At 39.6% G+C, this 19848-nt stretch overlaps 1 protein-coding gene across 1 annotated transcript in view; it reads left to right on the top strand.

The window, feature by feature from the left end:
- Nucleotides 1-19848, top strand: part of LOC124788496 (unconventional myosin ID) — a 157127-nt gene that overhangs the window by 100203 nt on the left and 37076 nt on the right. Inside the window, exons 14-15 of the mRNA XM_047255766.1 lie at nucleotides 10132-10297; nucleotides 10392-10547. Coding sequence (XP_047111722.1) covers nucleotides 10132-10297; nucleotides 10392-10547 — 322 coding nt within the window. The remainder of the gene's footprint in view (nucleotides 1-10131; nucleotides 10298-10391; nucleotides 10548-19848) is intronic.

Raw genomic sequence — 19848 nt, 5'->3', positions numbered from 1 at the left:
ATTCATTTTCATGCATAATGTGATGTGTTAGTGACGTACAGTCCCAGATTTTTTTTTCTCAGATTAAGGTCTATATTTAATACTAATAGACTTTTTTTTGGCAAGGAATGCCATTTTTATCTGTGCTGGTATGTTTTTTCCTTCTTGCTTCACCTATTATTTCCTAGTTGGCTTCCAAGGTCACTTCATCTGTTTCATATGTTTCTCAATTTTAATGTTAAATTTGACACTAATCTCATTTCCGCTGCTCCTAAATACCTTGGTCTTTCTTAGGTTTACTCTAAAACCATATTCAGCGTTCAGTTGCTCAGTAAAATGTTCATTCCATTCAAGGGACCCTACACTGGACTTTTATTTGGGAGGATGATGGTTCAAATCCCTGTTCAGCCATCCAGATTTAAGTTTTTCATAATTTCCCTAAATCACCCCAAGCAAATGCTGGGATGGTTCCTTCTTAATCTTCCTTCCTTTTTTCAACAGGCCCTATAATTCCTTTGCTCTTTCACAGAGACTAACAGTGCCTGTCACCAGCAAATCTAATGATTGATATCTTTTACCCTGAATTTTAATCCCACTTCAGAATATTCCGTACCTCCCCCCACCCCTCTCCCTCCCTTCCATATCAACAATTATTCCTTGTTTTATTACATTAGCTGATGGTTCCTCCACCTCACAAAGGTCCTCAATTTATTATTTCCCTCAATCTGTTCTCTCGTCTACATTTACCAGTGGAATCATGTTCACACTCGTAGTGTTGATTCCTTTGCTTTATTTTCTTTGAAATCTGTTTTACTTTGCTGCATTTACTGAATCTGTTCTTTCAACTTTTTTTCTTTTCCTTTACATTTTTTTAAAAATCATCTTCCTTTAACTCCCTTCCATCCGTATTGATTTCATTTCTAAGTGATTAAACTATTGTATTCCTTTCTATTCCCCAACTGTTTTGCGTTTCCTTCTTTGGTTGGTCTGTTACAGTACTTCTTCTTTTACACTCCCATTGCTTCACAGTTACTTTTCTTATATCTTTGCCAGGAAAGCAAATTGCTTATAAAAGACATGTTGGAAGTTCTTGAATTATAGCTAATTTGCATAGGATTCTGGTTTTGGCTAGTGTGTCAGTTCCAAGATAAGGGGAAAAAAACATTACTGCCTTTCACACACATCTCACAAGATGATTTTTGAGAAATTTGTTTTTGTACAGGGGCATATTTCCAGTCCTCCTCCCCACGTGCTGTCTACAAATTGAGTAGTAAAAGAGAAAACAAAACAGTGCAAGTGCACAATGTACTACCCATCACACCACATGGTGACTTGATTGTAGACACACAGGACTGAGAAAACTCCTGTGGTACAGAAGAAACTGCAAAGAAAAATAAGAGAAGATTCAACCATATCAAATTAATAAGTAGAAGAATTACTTCCAGTAAATCCCAAGAAGAAACTTAATTGGTGGAATGAAGAATGCAGCCAGGCATAGAGAGAAGAAACCAAGCTTGGATAAACCACCAAGTCTAAAAGTCGGAAGAATCAAATTTAGAACTAAGAAAACAAAAGAATTCAAGCCATAAAAATCCTCAGACAAAATGTTAAACATCTTGAAAACACCCTAGAAATCTTGGAATAAAATTTCAAGAAAAAGATATTATGAGATTATTACAAAACTTTTGGCAGCTGTCTTAAAATTTATGAATGCCCAACATTAAGTTTGAGAGAGAAATCGGGAAAGTTAGCATACAGTAACCAATAAAGTACAGAGATCATTGCAGAAACATGCAACTAATTTTTAAATTGCATTGGCTAACTGGGAATGTTTCAAATAAATATCGATACATTCATTTTAATTGTCCTTGTCTAATAGATCCTCCAACCATCAACAAGGTAAACTTACAATGCAAGAACTAAAAAATTGCAAGGGATGTGGCATAGACATAATATGTACAGTAACCTGAAAAAATACAGTAAAAGATGCAATCATACATCATCACCATCATCTAGTCTAAATGTGGACCACAGAAAAAATTTCAGAGCACATGACTAATCCATACATTATTTTAAAAAGGAGCTAACTCAGATAATTACAGAGGAATAACCATTCTTCACTGCACATACAAAAATTTCTCACGTCATTCACGACAAGATCGAAAACATTCTGAAACCACAACTTGAAGAAGACCAAGGATGTTTTTGTACATACTGCTCAGACCAGATTTTCAACTTGAAACTAATAATGGAATATTGTGAGTCCAGAAGTAAACATCTCTATTTTAGTGACAGATTTCAGAGAAGCATAGTGTACACAGTTTCACATTTCTAAAAATTGTCAGATCATATGGTCTTCATCCCAAATTAATAAAAATCATTGAACTAACTTTAACCAACACAGATTCCAAGATAATGTTCTGGGAAGAAATTTCAAAAGCTTTCATGATGAAAACTGGTCTGAAACAAGATGTTAGATGATCCCCACCTCTTTCTAATGTTGCCTTCTGAAGTTTGACAAAAAGAAAACCCACCCATAATTGTAACTGGAACAAAACCCTCAACAAGAACAAACTGCCTGTGGTTTTCAGATGATTTAGCCCTGTTAGCTCTTGAAATGGAAAAAGTTCATGCCCAAATCACCAGTTTCCAAACAATCACCTTAAAAATTACAAGTTTCCTTTGAGAAAAATGAGATCATGCCCATGAAACCCTTGCGTATTAGTAAAGTCTCCATAAACAGTCAAAAGGTTAAAATAGTATGCTGTTTAAGTATCTTGGTGATAAAGAAATATATTTAAATAGAACTAACAAAATGAAAAGAGCTCCATTTCTAACCTCGTCAATCTGTAATAAGAAATGCTTGTCAGTAGACACTGTGATCCAGTTCTATAAAGTAATAAATCTCTTGGAAACCACTTTTACTTGCAAAACTCTGTTCCAAATTAAAAATGAAAGAGGAACTGATTGGCTCCTTAAAGGCGAAACAAGAATCATCAGACCTTGTGTAAATAAAAAATACCTGGTTGAAGGAGTCTGGAGAATCTTCCCCAATGAAACTGTCTATTGAGGGATAGACCCTATCACCAGCATAATGAAGAAGAAAAGATTGTCATACTTCTTTCACATCTTGCAAATACAAAGAAATAGGATTTTATGATAACTTGAGATGAGAAGTCTTAGAAAAAAGACTGGAAGATGATGAATCTGGTAAACTTCGCAAGATCTTCTAGCAGCTGGACTCCAAATAACAGATGCAGAGAGCAAAGATAAAATTAATACTCTTCTTAAGTACTACAAATTTTCATGGGAAATGACACATAGAAGGGATGTAGAGATATCGTATAGATTGAGAAAATTATTATTGGAAAGAATGAAACAGTATTAGGTGGATTGCAAGAACTGAATAGTACAACCTTCAAAGAAGAATTGAATGTGGACTGACTCAAGTGGTCCAATATGGCCAAAAAATTAAATAAATAAAAAATAAAAAAAGGGCCGGCAAACTGACACTGTTTGATGGTTGTAGTATTCTTTTCAGGACTGCACTTTCACTCTGCGGTAAAGTGTACACTGTTTGGAAACTATCTGGCGAATTAAAAACATGTGCTGGGTTGCGATTCAATCCCAGAACCTTTACTTCCATGGGCAAACCTCTTACTGACTGAGCCATGGAAACACAACTCATGATCTGTCCTAGTACTTTAATTTTGCCAGGCCCTCTCTCCTACTTTGCAAACTTCACAAAAGTACCTCTGTATCTACATGTATTACTAAATTAAAATCACCCACCACATTTTTCTGTTTGTATGTGAAGGCTAATCTCAAGAATTACTGTAGGGATTTTGATACAGTTTTCTGTGTTAGACAGACTAATTCATGAGGAAGATTTGTGTATACAGGGTGTTACAAAAAGGTACGGCCAAACTTTCAGGAAACATTCCTCACACACAAAGAAAGAAAATATGTTATGTGGACATGTGTCCGGAAATGCTTACCTTCCATGTTAGAACTCATTTTATTACTTCTCTTCAAATCACATTGATCATGGAATGGAAACACACAGCAACAGAACGTACCAGTGTGACTTCAAACACTTTTGTCACAGGAAATGTTCAAAATGTCCTCCGTTAGCAAGGATACATGCATGCACCCTCCGTCGCATGGAATCCCTGATGCGCTGATGCAGCCCAGGAGAATGGCGTATTGTATCACAGCCGTCCACAATACAAGCACGAAGAGTCTCTACATTGGGTACCGGCGTTGCGTAGACAAGAGCTTTCAAATGCTCCCATAAATGAAAGTCAAGAGGGTTGAGGTCAGGAAAGCGTGGAGGCCATGGAATTGGTCCACCTCTACCAATCCATCGGTCACCGAATCTGTTGTTGAGAAGCGTACGAACACTTCTACTGAAATGTGCAGGAGCTCCATCGTGCATGAACCACATGTTGTGTTGTACTTGTAAAGGCACATGTTCTAGCAGCACAGGTAGAGTATCCCGTATGAAATCATGATAACGTCCTCCATTGAGCGTAGGTGGAAGAACATGGGGCCCAATCAAGACATCACCAACAATGCCTGCCCAAACGTTCGCAGAAAATCTGTGTTGATGACGTGATTGCACAATTGTGTGCGGATTCTCGTCAGCCCACACATGTTGATTGTGAAAATTTACAATTTGATCACGTTGGAATGAAGCCTCATCCGTAAAGAGAACATTTGCACTGAAATGAGGATTGACACATTGTTGGATGAACCGTTCGCAGAAGTGTACCCATGGAGGCCAATCAGCTGCTGATAGTGCTTGCACACACTGTACATGGTACGGAAACAACTGGTTCTCCCGTTGCACTCTCCATACAGTGACATGGTCAATGTTACCTTGTACAGCAGCAACTTCTCTGACGCTGACATTAGAGTATCGTCAACTGCACGAAGAATTGCCTCGTCCATTGCAGGTGCCCTTGTCGTTCTAGGTCTTCTCCAGTTGCTACTCATAGGCTGGAATGTTCCGTGCTCCCTAAGACGCCTATCAATTGCTTCGAATGTCTTCCTGTCGGGACACCTTTTTTCTGGAAATCTGTCTCGATACAAATGTACCGCGCCACGGCTATTGCCCCGTGCTAATCCATACATCAAATGGGTATCTGCCAACTCCGCATTTGTAAACATTGCACTGACTGCAAAACCACGTTCATGATGAACACAAACCTGTTGATGCTATGTACTGATGTGCTTGATGCTAGTACTGTAGAGCAGTGAGTCGCATGTCAACACAAGCACCGAAGTCAACATTACCTTCCTTCAATTGGGCCAACTGGCGGTGAATCGAGGAAGTACAGTACATACTGACGAAACTGAAATGAGCTCTAACATGGAAATTAAGCATTTCCGGACACCTGTCCACATAACATCTTTTCTTTATTTGTGTGTGAGGAATGTTTCCTGAAAGTTTGGCTGTACCTTTTTGTAACACCCTGTATAACCTATTACCCTTACACAAGGCAAGTTGTCTGGCCATAGATACTCAATCACTATGTGTGCGAAGCCAGGGCAGGTTGTTAGTACATTACTAAATAATGTTCTTTTTGTGTTCTCCAGCCTAATATACAGTTTTAACCTGTGTGCAGTTTCAAGGTTTATTTTCCATGCCTTTTTTATTTCCCTGAAGTATTTCACATGCATTACATGTATTTTAATAGATTATTGTCATGTTGTAACCACACTAAAGTCCAAATCCAAAAGCAGGGTCATCGATGACATGTAGCATTGAAAGAAATTCATAACGAGCACCATGTATAGCCAGAACAGAATTGAGCTCTGGACAGAGAGCGCAGCTATTTATACAAACATTGAATATATCAGAATGCTGGTATTAATACAAACATTGAATATTCCAGAATATGCGAATATTACACGTACAACATATTTCAAGAACCTTCCAGAAATGGCAATTACTAAATAACAAATAATGCCTGGTGGTCAAAGCAGGTGACCCATGGCATGCCTAACAGCCACGCTAACCGCTACACCACAGTGCATGCACCACATCTTGTGATATTTCTGGAGAATCAGTGACCCACTATTTCACAAGTTCTCATTGGAATCAACTACAGCATTATGGATGTAGATCTTGTCAATAGTCCTGTGGCAGTTTGCTGGAAGTCGTGTATTAAGTTCACAATTACAGTCCTTCAGCAAGAAGATAAGACACAGAGAAGTCGTCCATGCCATCCATATGAAACTGTACTACAATTCAGAGGCAGATCGAGAAAGGGAGCTTCAAGGAAACTAAAGACCCGCTTGACAATGGGAGAGGCTACCTTTGACAGTCATCACCAACTGCAAATGATTGTAGTCAATCTGTGAGACAAAGGCCATCACCATACCCTGGATGAGGTTGCTTACCAACACATTGTAGCCTTTCTCCAGCACCATACCTAGATATGACCGCTCGCCTGGATGCCAACTTCAGGAAAACTGTCTATGGAGGTGTGACTGCCGCAGATGCTGATCCTCGATAGATGAATGTAACAACACAACCAGAAAGCAAGGATCCACAAGTGTGGGCATGCAGCTGAACATAACATGCTCGATTTCAATGCTGCTTCACAACCCGAGCCACCTGTATCCTCCCTTCCACCACCAGGTTCTCTGAATTGCACTGATGGGAGTTATCCTTACAACATAATTCCTATTCCTGCAATTATCCTGGTCTCAACCTATGATAACATACTGTCCTCACACCCTCCACTCAAGTTTTCACGTGCTCTGTCCTATCACTTCCTCCCTATCCTCATCTCCCACCCTTTTTCGTGTGCTGCCCCCTGCCAAAGCACCAGCCCTTCGTGTGTGTGTGTGTTTTTCCTTTTCTGACAAAGGCTGTATCAGAAACCTAATGTGTAAGTGCCTTTTAGTTGTGCCTTCTGTAACTTAACATGCTATCCTTACGGCAAGTAGTGATCAATATTTTTCATACATTGTTGACAGTAAAGAGCAGTACACCTCTTCCCTTACCTCCTCACTGCTGTCTCTCACTTACAGGGTATGACAGCTCTATTTGCCGTAAAATGCTGTCTCTCGTCTTTCACAAGCTGGCGTATGAGAGTGCCAAGGACACAGTGATCTTCCACAACTGTCATAGGGACCACATTTCTTCTGTCCAATTCTTTCATGTTACATTTCCTCAATTTACTGGCACTACTTGATGAATCCCTCAGTTATTGTGACATCCTTTACCAAAAGAGCTTGGTACATGCCTCCAACTACTCCTTTCATTGAATGCAAGATTTTGTCAGCTTATGTCATATTTGGATTCAAAATGTGGCATAGAGCCCAAACATCCCTTGAGTAGGACTGTGTTTCCCAATTACATTGGACTCTATTCTGTAATTTTTCTTCCATCAAGCGGACTTGCTGCTTTTGTTGCCAAACATTCTCTTCAATTTGGCCTGGAATTTATCCCAGTTTTTGAGCTTCTTTTCTGTTTTCTCAAACCTTTGCTTGGCTTTGCCATCCAAGTAAAAAGTACGCATTCGCCAAACACATTATATCATATGCTCTGTTGTATTTAGAAACTGATCAAGTCCTTTCAGTCATTTTATTGGGTTCTGACCAGCATCTCTGGAGATCACTGATGGATGCCTGATGTGCAGCTGACTTACTGCTGGCTTTTTGAAGCTGTCAGTCTCCTGAGTATATGGACCACGGGAAAAAAGTAATGCTTGTATTCCATTTCCTGTCCCTGTCCCTGTAGGGGATGGCATTTTCATTGCATAATAAGTGACACAATGATGTAGGTAATTTGAAATACCTGATATCTTCACCAGATGATGTCACGATGTAACAACACTGAAGTTTAAATTTGAAAGCAGGGTCATCAATGAAATCAACACTTAGCACTAAAAGCAGATTTATTACAAACCAACATACAGTCAGAACAGAACAGAACAGAACTGAACTCCTGGATGGAGAGTGCGGCTATTTATACAAACATTGAATATTCCAAAGTGATGGTACTTAAAAAAACATAAAATATTCCAGAATGTACACACATTACAGACATACGATATTTCAAGAATCTTCTAGAAATGATAAATACTAAGTAATGAATAACTATGTAGTGGTTGGATTTGAAATAGTGACCCACAACTCATGCCAATATTGAATTAGTTTATTATAAACCTATCTTTCAGTACACTAACACAAAGTACACCTTTATGAAACAACTACTGCTGCAAAAGTATTTGTGTGTGTGTGTGTGTGTGTGTGTGTGTGTGTGTGTGTGTTTGATAATGTTGGCATCCTCCCAGCATGTTTCCCTCTTTCATAAAAACTGTCTCATGGCCAGGGTGAGCTATGCCTCCTTACTGTCACTATGTTATTGGGGTGCATTCGTAAGGAGTGTGCTCATATAGTTTGTTTGTTATGGAAATAAACAAGAGAAAGTAGACCAACATCATGTGGTGAAGTATATGCCAAACTTAAAAAAAAAGTGGGGGCTGGTGTATGTTTATTGGTTTTACCTTTCATTACAAGGTCAAGTTTTACAACCATTTTTAGAAGACCATGAAAATATTAAGGATAAATAACAATTAGGAAGACCAACCACTTACTAATAATAAGAAGTAAAATAACCACTTACTAATAATAAGAAGTAAAATAACAATATAGAAACAGCGGAGAAAGACCAAAGCTCTCCTTTATGTCCCCTATGTTGACCAATGAGTGTCTTTCATAAGCATTAGTGGCAAATGAATATTGAAAAGTTTATTTTCTTTGATCACAAATTGCAGAAATTTATCATATATTATAATGTGGAATGAAAAAAAAATTAACATTTCCTGAATCAGTAATCAAGGATTAAAATACATATTATCAACTAAATTGAACTTTCACTCCTTGCAGGAAAAGTTAAATTATGATTTGAATTTGTGAAAAGATGATTCAAAAAGTCTTATATTGAAACAAAAAGAACATGGGAAGACTGTGTATTGTGTTATTCTGGAGGTAATTGAAGAGGACAGTGATTTACAAAAGAGATAGTGCCAAACAATGAAAAGTCCAGATTGGATAGTGTATTAGAGAGAAGACAGCAATCATGGTCTTCTCTAAGATGCAAAAGCATTTGTGTTCACTCTTTTCCAATAAAGTCAGGCAGACAGATGATCAGTGTATTCACTGAATGTGGCCTCCCTCTGACATTGTCCTATTTCCATATCTAAAGAAGTTTTTGGCTGGCTGTTGATATTTTACAGATATTCCAGAACCTCTCATAATGATAAAATCTGTGTACTGAAAAATGTAGGACATTCTACATAGACGTAAAATGAGACACTGTCAAAAAATAAATGATTTTTTTCTGTACCTTAAACAGTCTTTTATTGACAAGCCAAAAAATTTTCTCTTTATTTGAGTATGTTTCTTGTAGCTTGAGTGCATATGTAGTAACATTATACCTGCTACTGTTAATTTAGTTCCTTCAGATATTTGGATAAGCTGAAAAAGAAGCATATTTTGGTCCCAGACAATGTGATTATGTGATGAGATTTATCAGCTGATGACTGATAAGTGGAAACACACTATTGATGTGTTCTTGTTGTGTTAAGTGACAAAACGCCACCATACTGTATAATCTGTACACAGCCAGATGAATGCATTGCCGAAGAAATAGCTGTGCAAACCATAATAGCATATGTTCAGTGTGTCTTCATCTATTAAGTTATCATGGTACTTAGTTGATGTAGCTCATTGTATTTATCATATTGTCCTGGATTAAGAGTGAATGCAGCATACATTATCTAATATTAAAATGAGAGGAAGCTGTTAATACTTTATCAGTTATTTCAAATCGTCAAGAGCATATGTGATAAAATATAGTTTGTAATGTTACCTGCCATCTCCCACTTCTCTATAAGGAGTTATAATGTTAGACACAAGTCATGTGAAAGATTTATTTATTTGAGAGTCTTTTTGTTGTGCCTGTTTGGGATTCAGCATCTCTGCTATATAATGAGTGGCAACTTTCCTTTTCATAATATTTTTTCTGTTATTAATTTTATATAAAACATTAATGAAGACACCATTTTGTTGTTGTCTTGGGTTTTTCAATTATCGTTTCGTACACTTGTATGGAATAATGTTTTGTTACAGGCATGTGAAATCACTGCGGGATTATGGAAAAACTATTATATGGCCATCACCACCAGTGGCTGTACGCCCTCTAGTGCCCCTTCTGAAAAATATTTACAGTCGTTGGAGAGCATGGATGATCCTAAGGCCAATTCCAAGAGATGAATGGCCACAGCTGAAGTTCAAGGTATATAATTACTACAGACTACCAGCAAAAATTTATTGTGTTGCTACTTAATGACATGGGTACATTTCTCATAGTGCATATATAATGCTTTTAGATTATAGCTGCATCAGCACTGCGAGGGAAGCGTGCACACTGGGGGCAAACACGCAAGTGGGAAGGCAATTATCTTGCCCAGAGTAGTGAAAACCAGAATGCCAATCTTTTCATGACAAGTGTTAATAGCCTTCGTTCGTCAGACAGATTCCAGAAGGTGAGTAAAGATTCTTTAAAGTTAGTAAGCATTTAAAATTTTATATACCAGTGGTTTCCAAACTTTTTGGGTCCACCACTCCCTTGACCTGAGACATAAACACTGATGGCTCAATTAGCACACGACATCCAACACTGGTATGTAAACTGAAGTTTTTTAGAAAACTGAATAAGAGTAGTTGTTTCTTTATTAATTGTTGACATATCACATTTTAATCAACTATTAATGTTGTTATATCTTATTCTTGCAATGAAATCTAGGGCGAGAATACGCTTGCTTCTTCATCATAAATTCTTCAGATCTTGGCACAAGACTGGAAATGGCAACTCACATCTCTTTGCCCCATTCATGATATATACTTAGTGTTGATCAATGCCAAAGCTGAAAAATCTACTTTAGTAGGACATTGCAAAAGGTGTCAAAACTTGTAGGGTGTTGTTATCTACTTGCGGATACTCTGTTTCACCACATTCCAAAACTCCAGCAGCGATGAGGACATGAACCTTGATTTATATGTGGAGTCTGGAGAAATACTAATGAATTTCTCTTGTTCTTCACTGGTAAATGGTCATGGAGGCTCTGAACGGAAAGGATCTGTGATCCAGTTGTGCTGATCAACTTCTTCTTGAAAGTACTTCAAAATGTAATCACTGAATTCAGTCAAATGATTGACAAACAAAAACTTCAGTTCTTTAATAAGCCGAAAGTCATTATCTTCTAACACTTGTGGAGAAGAGTGGAAATGAATATCTTCATCATCCAACTTTTTCTTCCACGTTAGTGGTTTGTGAGGTTTCTTGCTCTTTGCTACATGGCAGGTAACTTGTAAGATGAAAGATGAGCATTTGTAGGAACGAAGCAGGCTAAATGGAAGATAGTTTTTCCTGTATTTTTTAACCCATGGGAAAAGTATTATTCTGGTTTGTTTACCAAAATACTGTGATTTGACTCCAGATGTTGTTTCATTTTACTACGAAGCTTGCTTTCAGTAGCTAGGACACATGACATTAGTACACATAAAATTGAAATTCAAGTAACTGTCATCATACTTTCTGCATTTTCATCTATTCAAAGTCTTTAGAGCTGCATGATAATCTGAAGTATTATGTTTTGTACTTAAATTTAAACATTTATCCTTGCTAACAAAGAAAGACATATTAAAAAAGACAAACAACAATTATAAATGATAAACTAACCTTCCAACTGATTGTTACTGAATAAACATAAATGAGTCAGGTAGTACAATTCAACTGCCATCTATCATGCTGACACAGAAACGCACTTACATGCTGGCTTGCTAGATATCACTACTAGTGCACATGTTGTTCCTTTAATCAGAGAGCATACTGCATCAAATCATTCTTATGAAACCACAGCGACGCCCCTACTGTAAGGTTGTGATGCCCATAGGAGCTACGGCCCACAGTTTGAAAACCACTGGTATGTACTGATCTTTTCTTTCATGCAGTCATTAATGCTTACATTAGCTGTGTTTGTTTTGGGGATAGTATAACGATGGTAGTTGTAAGGGGCGCACATTTTATTATGACAACATCCACAATGCATATTCCTGCTCCAGTTTCCTAAATAGAACTCCTTGCTGTCTCACTAATGTCATCTGCTAGGAAACAACCTGTTAATGACTGCAGTTAAATGATAATTTGATTTCATTGTTTAATGATAAAAGTATGATATTCTTCCAATATGTATTCCCTTTAAACAAAAAAGATATGGCCAATTTCCTCCCCCATCCTGGGCCACTCCTAGCATGTACTCTGTCTAAAATACTCCAGTTATTGACAAAATGTGAAACGCTAACTTCTTCCTTCTACTTAAACTGATTGGTGTAGCTCTTTAAATTGTTAATCGAGTTTTAATTTGTAGTTGCCTTTGAAGATAACAAAAGTTGTAATACAGTGAAACCCCGCTTTTACACTTTTCAATTGACTTCAAAAAAATGGTGTAAAATGTGCGAAATAACATTTTAAACTGTAAAAGTTACATATAGGATTCCCTCATGCATTTTCACATTTTATGTATGATATATGTACGTAACAGGCATCAAAAGACTTGTCATGGACTTTCTTATTACCTAATAAAAGTTTATTATCTAATAAAAACCGTTGATGTAACTGGAATTGATAACTGCTTGGGAAGTAGAAACATTTGACTTAATTTCAAATATCATAATTGATGTTTTTGGAAAGCCTGCAATGTCATTCATTATTTAAATAATGAAATACTGCACTAGTTACATATTTTTTCTTACTTAACGTGTTTCGAAAATTTTTAATTTCAAAGGTCATAATCGATGTTTTTGGGAAGCCTGCAGCTGTAATTCATTATAATGAAATGCTGCAGCAGTTATGTATTTTTTCATGCTTAATGACGCGTTTCGAGAATTTTTTCTCATTGTCAAGTGTAAATATGTACATAAGTATTTTGTGTGGTGTTTGAATATGTGTTATTCTGCCTCTCATGCGCTGTAGTTGTGTTTTTGATGTTATCAGGTACTGTGCCTCCTCAGTTATGTAGAAAATGACACACATGCAAACTATCACTCATACTGTTTGTGTAACATCACAAAAAACAATACGAAAATACTTCACTTGACAACGAGAATAAATTCTCAAAACACTTTTTGTTCAACACGAAAAAAATCATAACTGGCATTTGTTTAAACTAAAAACATTTGAGCAATGCAAAGTGAATAGCGGCGTCAACTAGCGCTACAAGATGCCACACGCCGAAACACACTAAATATGGTTCGACAAAAATGTCACGATGATCACAACAATCATGAAATTGCATTTGCGTGATAGAGAATTTGGAAATGATTGTGAATATTCATGATATCTTTATTCGAATGAACCTAGTTACTTTCATCAGCCATTACGCCAAGTAGTGCTTGGCAGCAGGGGGGAGGAGGGGGGGGGGGGTGCTATGGCATGAATTGTTCCAACTTTTACACGTTAACTGGTTCAAGTCCTCTGAGTAGAGTGCCATGGTATCAAGAAACTTAGCGGTGTAATATTTTTAAACACTGCTGGACGGCCAACATGCCAGCATCATTTTGTTTCTCGACGAATATTTTTTCGTAATGCTTAAATTATAAATATAATAGAGGGAAACATTCCACGCGGGAAAAATATATTTAAAAACAAAGATGTTGTGACTTACCATACGAAAGTGCTGGCAGGTCGATAGAAACACAAACAGACACATACATACACACAAAATTCAAGCTTTCGCAACAAACTGTTGCCTCATCAGGAAAGAGGGAAGGAGAGGGAAAGACGAAAAAAAGTGGGTTTTACGGGAGAGGGTAAGGAGTCATTCCAATCCCGGGAGCGGAAAGACTTACCTTAGGGGGAAAAAAGGACGGGTATACACTCGCACACACACACATATCCATCCACACATATACAGACACAAGCAGACATATTTAAAGACAAAGAGTTTGGGCAGAGATGTCAGTCGAGGCGGAAGTGCAGAGGCAAAGATGATGTTGAATGACAGGTGAGGTATGAGTGGCGGCAACTTGAAATTAGCGGAGATTGAGGCCTGGTGGGTAACGGGAAGAGAGGATATATTGAAGAGCAAGTTCCCATCTCCGGAGTTCGGATAGGTTGGTGTTGGTGGGAAGTATCCAGATAACCCGGACGGTGTAACACTGTGCCAAGATGTGCTGGCCGTGCACCAAGGCATGTTTAGCCACATGGTGATCCTCATTACCAACAAACACTGTCTGCCTGTGTCCATTCATGCGAATGGACAGTTTGTTGCTGGTCATTCCCACATAGAATGCATCACAGTGTAGGCAGGTCAGTTGGTAATCACGTGGGTGCTTTCACATGTGGCTCTGCCTTTGATCGTGTACACCTTCCGGGTTACAGGACTGGAGTAGGTGGTGGTGGGAGGGTGCATGGGACAGGTTTTACACTGGGGGCAGTTACAAGGATAGGAGCCAGAGGGTAGGGAAGGTGGTTTGGGGATTTCATAGGGATGAACTAACAGGTTACGAAGGTTAGGTGGACGGCGGAAATACACTCTTGGTGGAGTGGGGAGGATTTCATGAAGGATGGATCTCATTTCAGGGCAGGATTTGAGGAAGTTGTATCCCTGCTGGAGAGCCACATTCAGAGTCTGGTCCAGTCCCGGAAAGTATCCTGTCACAAGTGGGGCACTTTTGTGGTTCTTCTGTGGGGGATTCGGGGTTTGAGGGGATGAGGAAGCGGCTCTGGTTATTTGCTTCTGTACCAAGTCAGGAGGGTAGTTGGGGAATGCGAAAGCTGTTGTCAGGTTGTTGGTGTAATGGTTCAGGGATTCCAGACTGGAGCAGATTCGTTTGCCACGAAGACCTAGGCTGTAGGGAAGGGACCGTTTGATGTGGAATGGGTGGCAGCTGTCATAATGGAGGTGCTGTTGCTTGTTGGTGGGTTTGATGTGGATGGACGTGTGAAGCTGGCCATTGGACAGGTGGAGGTCAACGTCAAGGAAAGTGGCATGGGATTTGGAGTAGGACCAGGTGAATCTGATGGAACCAAAGGAGTTTAGGTTGGAGAGGAAATTCTGGAGTTCTTCACTGTGAGTCCAGATCATGAAGATGTCATCAATAAATCTGTACTGTACTTTGGGTTGGCAGGCCTGGGTAACCAAGAAGGCTTCCTCTAAGCGACCCATGAATAGGTTTGCGTATGAGGGGGCCATCGTGATACCCATGGCTGTTCCCTTTAGTTGTTGGTATGTCTGGCCTTCAAAAGTGAAGAAGTTGTGGGTCAGGATGAAGCCGGCTAAGGTGATGAGGAAAGAGGTTTTAGGTAGGGTGGCAGGTGATCGGCGTGAAAGGAAATGCTCCATCGCAGCGAGGCCCTGGACGTGCGGAATATTTGTGTATAAGGAAGTGGCATCAATGGTTACAAGGATGGTTTCCGGGGGTAACACATTGGGTAAGGATTCCAGGCATTCGAGAAAGTGGTTGGTGTCTTTGATGAAGGATGGGAGACTGCATGTAATGGGTTGAAGGTGTTGATATACGTAGGCAGAGGTACGTTCTGTGGGGGCTTGGTAACCAGCTACAATGGGGCGGCCGGGATGATTGGGTTTGTGGATTTTAGGAAGAAGGTAGAAGGTAGGGGTGCGGGGTGTCGGTGGGGTCAGGAGGTTGATGGAGTCAGGTGAAAGGTTTTGCAGGGGCCTAAGGTTCTGAGGATTCCTTGAAGCTCCACCTGGACATCGGGAATGGGGTTACCTTGGCAAACTTTGTATGTGCTGTTGTCTGAAAGCGTCAGACTTTTGAAGGCCAGACATACCAACAACTAAAGGGAACAGTCATGGGTACCAGGATGGCCCCCTCGTACGCCAACCTATTCATGGGTCGCTTAGAGGAAGCCTTCTTGGTTACCCAGGCCTGCCAACCCAAAGTATGGTACAGATTTATTGATGACATCTTCATGATCTGGACTCACAGTGAAGAAGAACTCCAGAATTTCCTCTCCAACCTCAACTCCTTTGGTTCCATCAGATTCACCTGGTCCTACTCCAAATCCCATGCCACTTTCCTTGACGTTGACCTCCACCTGTCCAATGGCCAGCTTCATACGTCCATCCACATCAAACCCACCAACAAGCAACAGTACCTCCATTATGACAGCTGCCACCCATTCCACATCAAACGGTCCCTTCCCTACAGCCTAGGTCTTCGTGGCAAACGAATCTGCTCCAGTCTGGAATCCCTGAACCATTACACCAACAACCTGACAACAGCTTTCGCATCCCCCAACTACCCTCCCGACTTGGTACAGAAGCAAATAACCAGAGCCGCTTCCTCATGCCCTCAAACCCAGAATCCCCCACAGAAGAACCACAAAAGTGCCCCACTTGTGACAGGATACTTTCCAGGACTGGACCAGACTCTGAATGTGGCTCTCCAGCAGGGATACAACTTCCTCAAATCCTGCCCTGAAATGAGATCCATCCTTCATGAAATCCTCCCCACTCCACCAAAAGTGTATTTCCGCCGTCCACCTAACCTTCGTAACCTGTTAGTTCATCCCTATGAAATCCCCAAACCACCTTCCCTACCCTCTGGCTCCTATCCTTGTAACTGCCCCCAGTGTAAAACCTGTCCCATGCACCCTCCCACCACCACCTACTCCAGTTCTGTAACCCGGAAGGTGTACACGATCAAAGGCAGAGCCACATGTGAAAGCACCCACGTGATTACCAACTGACCTGCCTACACTGTGATGCATTCCTTGTGGGAATGACCAGCAACAAACTGTCCATTCGCATGAATTGACACAGGCAGACAGTGTTTGTTGGTAATGAGGATCACCCTGTGGCTAAACATGCCTTGGTGCACGGCCAGCACATCTTGGCACAGTGTTACACCGTCCGGGTTATCTGGATACTTCCCACCAACACCAACCTATCCGAACTCCGGAGATGGGAACTTGCTCTTCAATATATCCTCTCTTCCCGTTACCCACCAGGCCTCAATCTCCGCTAATTTCAAGTTGCCGCCACTCATACCTCACCTGTTGTTCAACATCATCTTTGCCTCTGCACTTCCGCCTCGACTGACATCTCTGCACAAACTCTTTGTCTTTAAATATGTCTGCTTGTGTCTGTATATGTGTGGATGGATATGTGTGTGTGTGCGAGTGTATACCCGTCCTTTTTTCCCCCTAAGGTAAGTCTTTCCGCTCCCGGGGTTGGAATGACTCCTTACCCTCTCCCTTATAACCCACTTCCTTTCGTCTTTCCCTCTCCTTCCCTCTTTCCTGATGAGGCAACAGTTTGTTGTGAAAGCTTGAATTTTGTGTTTATGTATGTGTCTGTTTGTGTTTCTATCGACCTGCCAGCACTTTCGTATGGTAAGTCACATCATCTTTGTTTTTAAATATATGAAATTATAAATATGTTGATGCAAAATCGGGTGCAAACTAACAATGTAGGCATAGGAAATTTGACAGGAATGATCAAAAATTTTGTAAATGGTGGGAAAACGTTAATTCCAAGAACATAAAAGGGGGATTATACTGTAATTAACAGTAACCTCAAATTACCTCATACCATGCACATAAGTGACTTATATTTGGCTGGACTAGCCACATTAGCTACTCTTGACAAATGGGTTCACTATAATCTTTATAGCCAAATTTAGCAAGTTCACAGTTGCTCAAATCCAACAACATGGCCGATATAAACTAATAGCAAAACGTTTAGCTGACCTTTGTTATCTGTCGCTACTTTACAATCTCTGGTACAGTTGAATTTTTGTGTGCCCTAGCCATAAAACCAACAGTCTGCTTAAGTATGTTGCTGGTTCATAATTAGCTGCTTGGGGTCAACTGAGCACTGAGCCTCTTTGCCCTTTAACACCCTAAAGCTAGTTTTACAGTCAATAATGTTGTAACTAATGATCTACTCACCCATACATTTTCAACAGGCTAGTTTTATATCTTCAACCCTTGATAGAATTTTTTTAAGAATGGAAATAGCAGTTACATGAGTAAATATCTTATGTAGTAATTGCTGCAAAATTGAAAAATGTTAATTTTTACATTTTGGTGAGGTTAGCAGGAAAGCAAAGTTTAACAGCAGGTGGCTGCAGTGGCACTACACAGTGCCATGCCGTGCTGAACATTAAATTTGTACATAACTTTCAATTTGAAATTTTTGTAAATGTTTGTTGAAGAACACTTTAGAAATAGTATGTGCATCTACATCTATGCTCTCAAAACCCCTTTGAAATGCATGTCAGGGGTACCTTCCATTGTACCAGTTATTAGGGCTTTTTCCCATTTCATTCATAAATGGGTTGTGGGAAGAATGATAATTTAAATGCCTCTATCTTAGCTGTGATTAGTCTAACCTTGTGTTTGCAGTCTCTATGGGATCAATATGTTAGGGACAGTAGTATGTTCCTAGATTCCTCAGTTAATCTGGCTCTATAAACTTTGTGAGAAGGCTTTCGCAGAATAGTTTTGAGTCATCAGTCTTCTGGCTGGTCTGATGCAGAGAATTCCTCTCCTGTGCCAATCTCTTCCTCTCAAAATAACACTTCCAACCTACATCCTCAATTATTTGCTGGATGTATTCAAATCTCTGTCTTCCTCTACAATTTTTACCCTCTATAGCTCCCTCTAGTACCACAGAAGTTCATCTCTTATGTCTTAACAGATGTCCTATCAACCCATCCCTTCTCCTTACCAGCATTTTCTATGTATTGCTTTCCTCTCCAATTCTGTGCAGAATCTCCTCAATCCTTACCTTATCACTCCACTTAATATTCAGTGTTTGTCTGTAGCACCACATCTCAAATGCTTCAATTCTCTTCTGTTCCAGTTTTCCCACAGTCCATGTTTCACTATTATACAATGCTGTGCTCCAGACATACATTCTCAGAAATTTCTTCCTCAAATTAAGGCCTGTGTTTGATACTAGTAGACATCTCTTGGTGAGAAATGCCCTTTTTGCCAGTGCTAGTCTACTTTTGATGTCCTGCTTGCTCCGTCCATCATTGGTTATATTGCTTCCTAGGGAGCAGACTTCCTTAACTTCATCTACTTCATGACCATCAATCCTGGTGTTAAGTTCCCCACTGTTCTTTTTTCTGCTGCTTCTCATTACTTTTGTCTTTTTCAGATTTACTCTCAATCCACATTCTGTACTCATTAAACTGTTCATTCCGTTCAGCAGATCATGTAATTCTTTTACAGTTTCACTAAGGACAGCAATGTCATCCACAAGTCATATAGTTGATATCCTTTCACCTTGAATTTTAATCCCACTCCTAAACATTTCTTTTATTTCCATCATTGCTTGTTCTGTGTACGGATTGAACAGTAGGGGCAGAAGACTACATCCCTGTCTTTCTCCCTTTTTAATCCAAGAACTTTGTTGTTGGTCATCCAAATACACACACACACTAGTCTCAGTTACATGCATGTTTTCCCCTCTGCATACCTGAAAAACTGAGTCAAGATCTCCTTCTAAAGATTGGACAGGTGTGAAATTTTAGCATTATGCACTGCAGATATTGGATGAACAAAATATACATTGTAAAGGTGTGCGAGGTCTGTTAGAAAGATTCTGGGGTATTAATAATTTCACAGCAATGGTGTGTTGGAGCAAAATGCAGTTGGCATCTTTGCACACACCTGAGTTTATTATGCAATTGCCAGAAGTTTCATTTTGGTATGTCTGTTATTGTTCAGTACTGTATTGAGTATAACATTGCATGGCACAGTTTGTGACTTTTGAGATTGCACAGTTAAAGGAGCAATGAATCTGC

The sequence above is a fragment of the Schistocerca piceifrons genome, chromosome 3, assembly GCF_021461385.2.
Source record: "Schistocerca piceifrons isolate TAMUIC-IGC-003096 chromosome 3, iqSchPice1.1, whole genome shotgun sequence".
Taxonomy (NCBI): domain Eukaryota; kingdom Metazoa; phylum Arthropoda; class Insecta; order Orthoptera; family Acrididae; genus Schistocerca; species Schistocerca piceifrons.
This window is presented reverse-complemented; position numbering and strand designations above follow the sequence as displayed.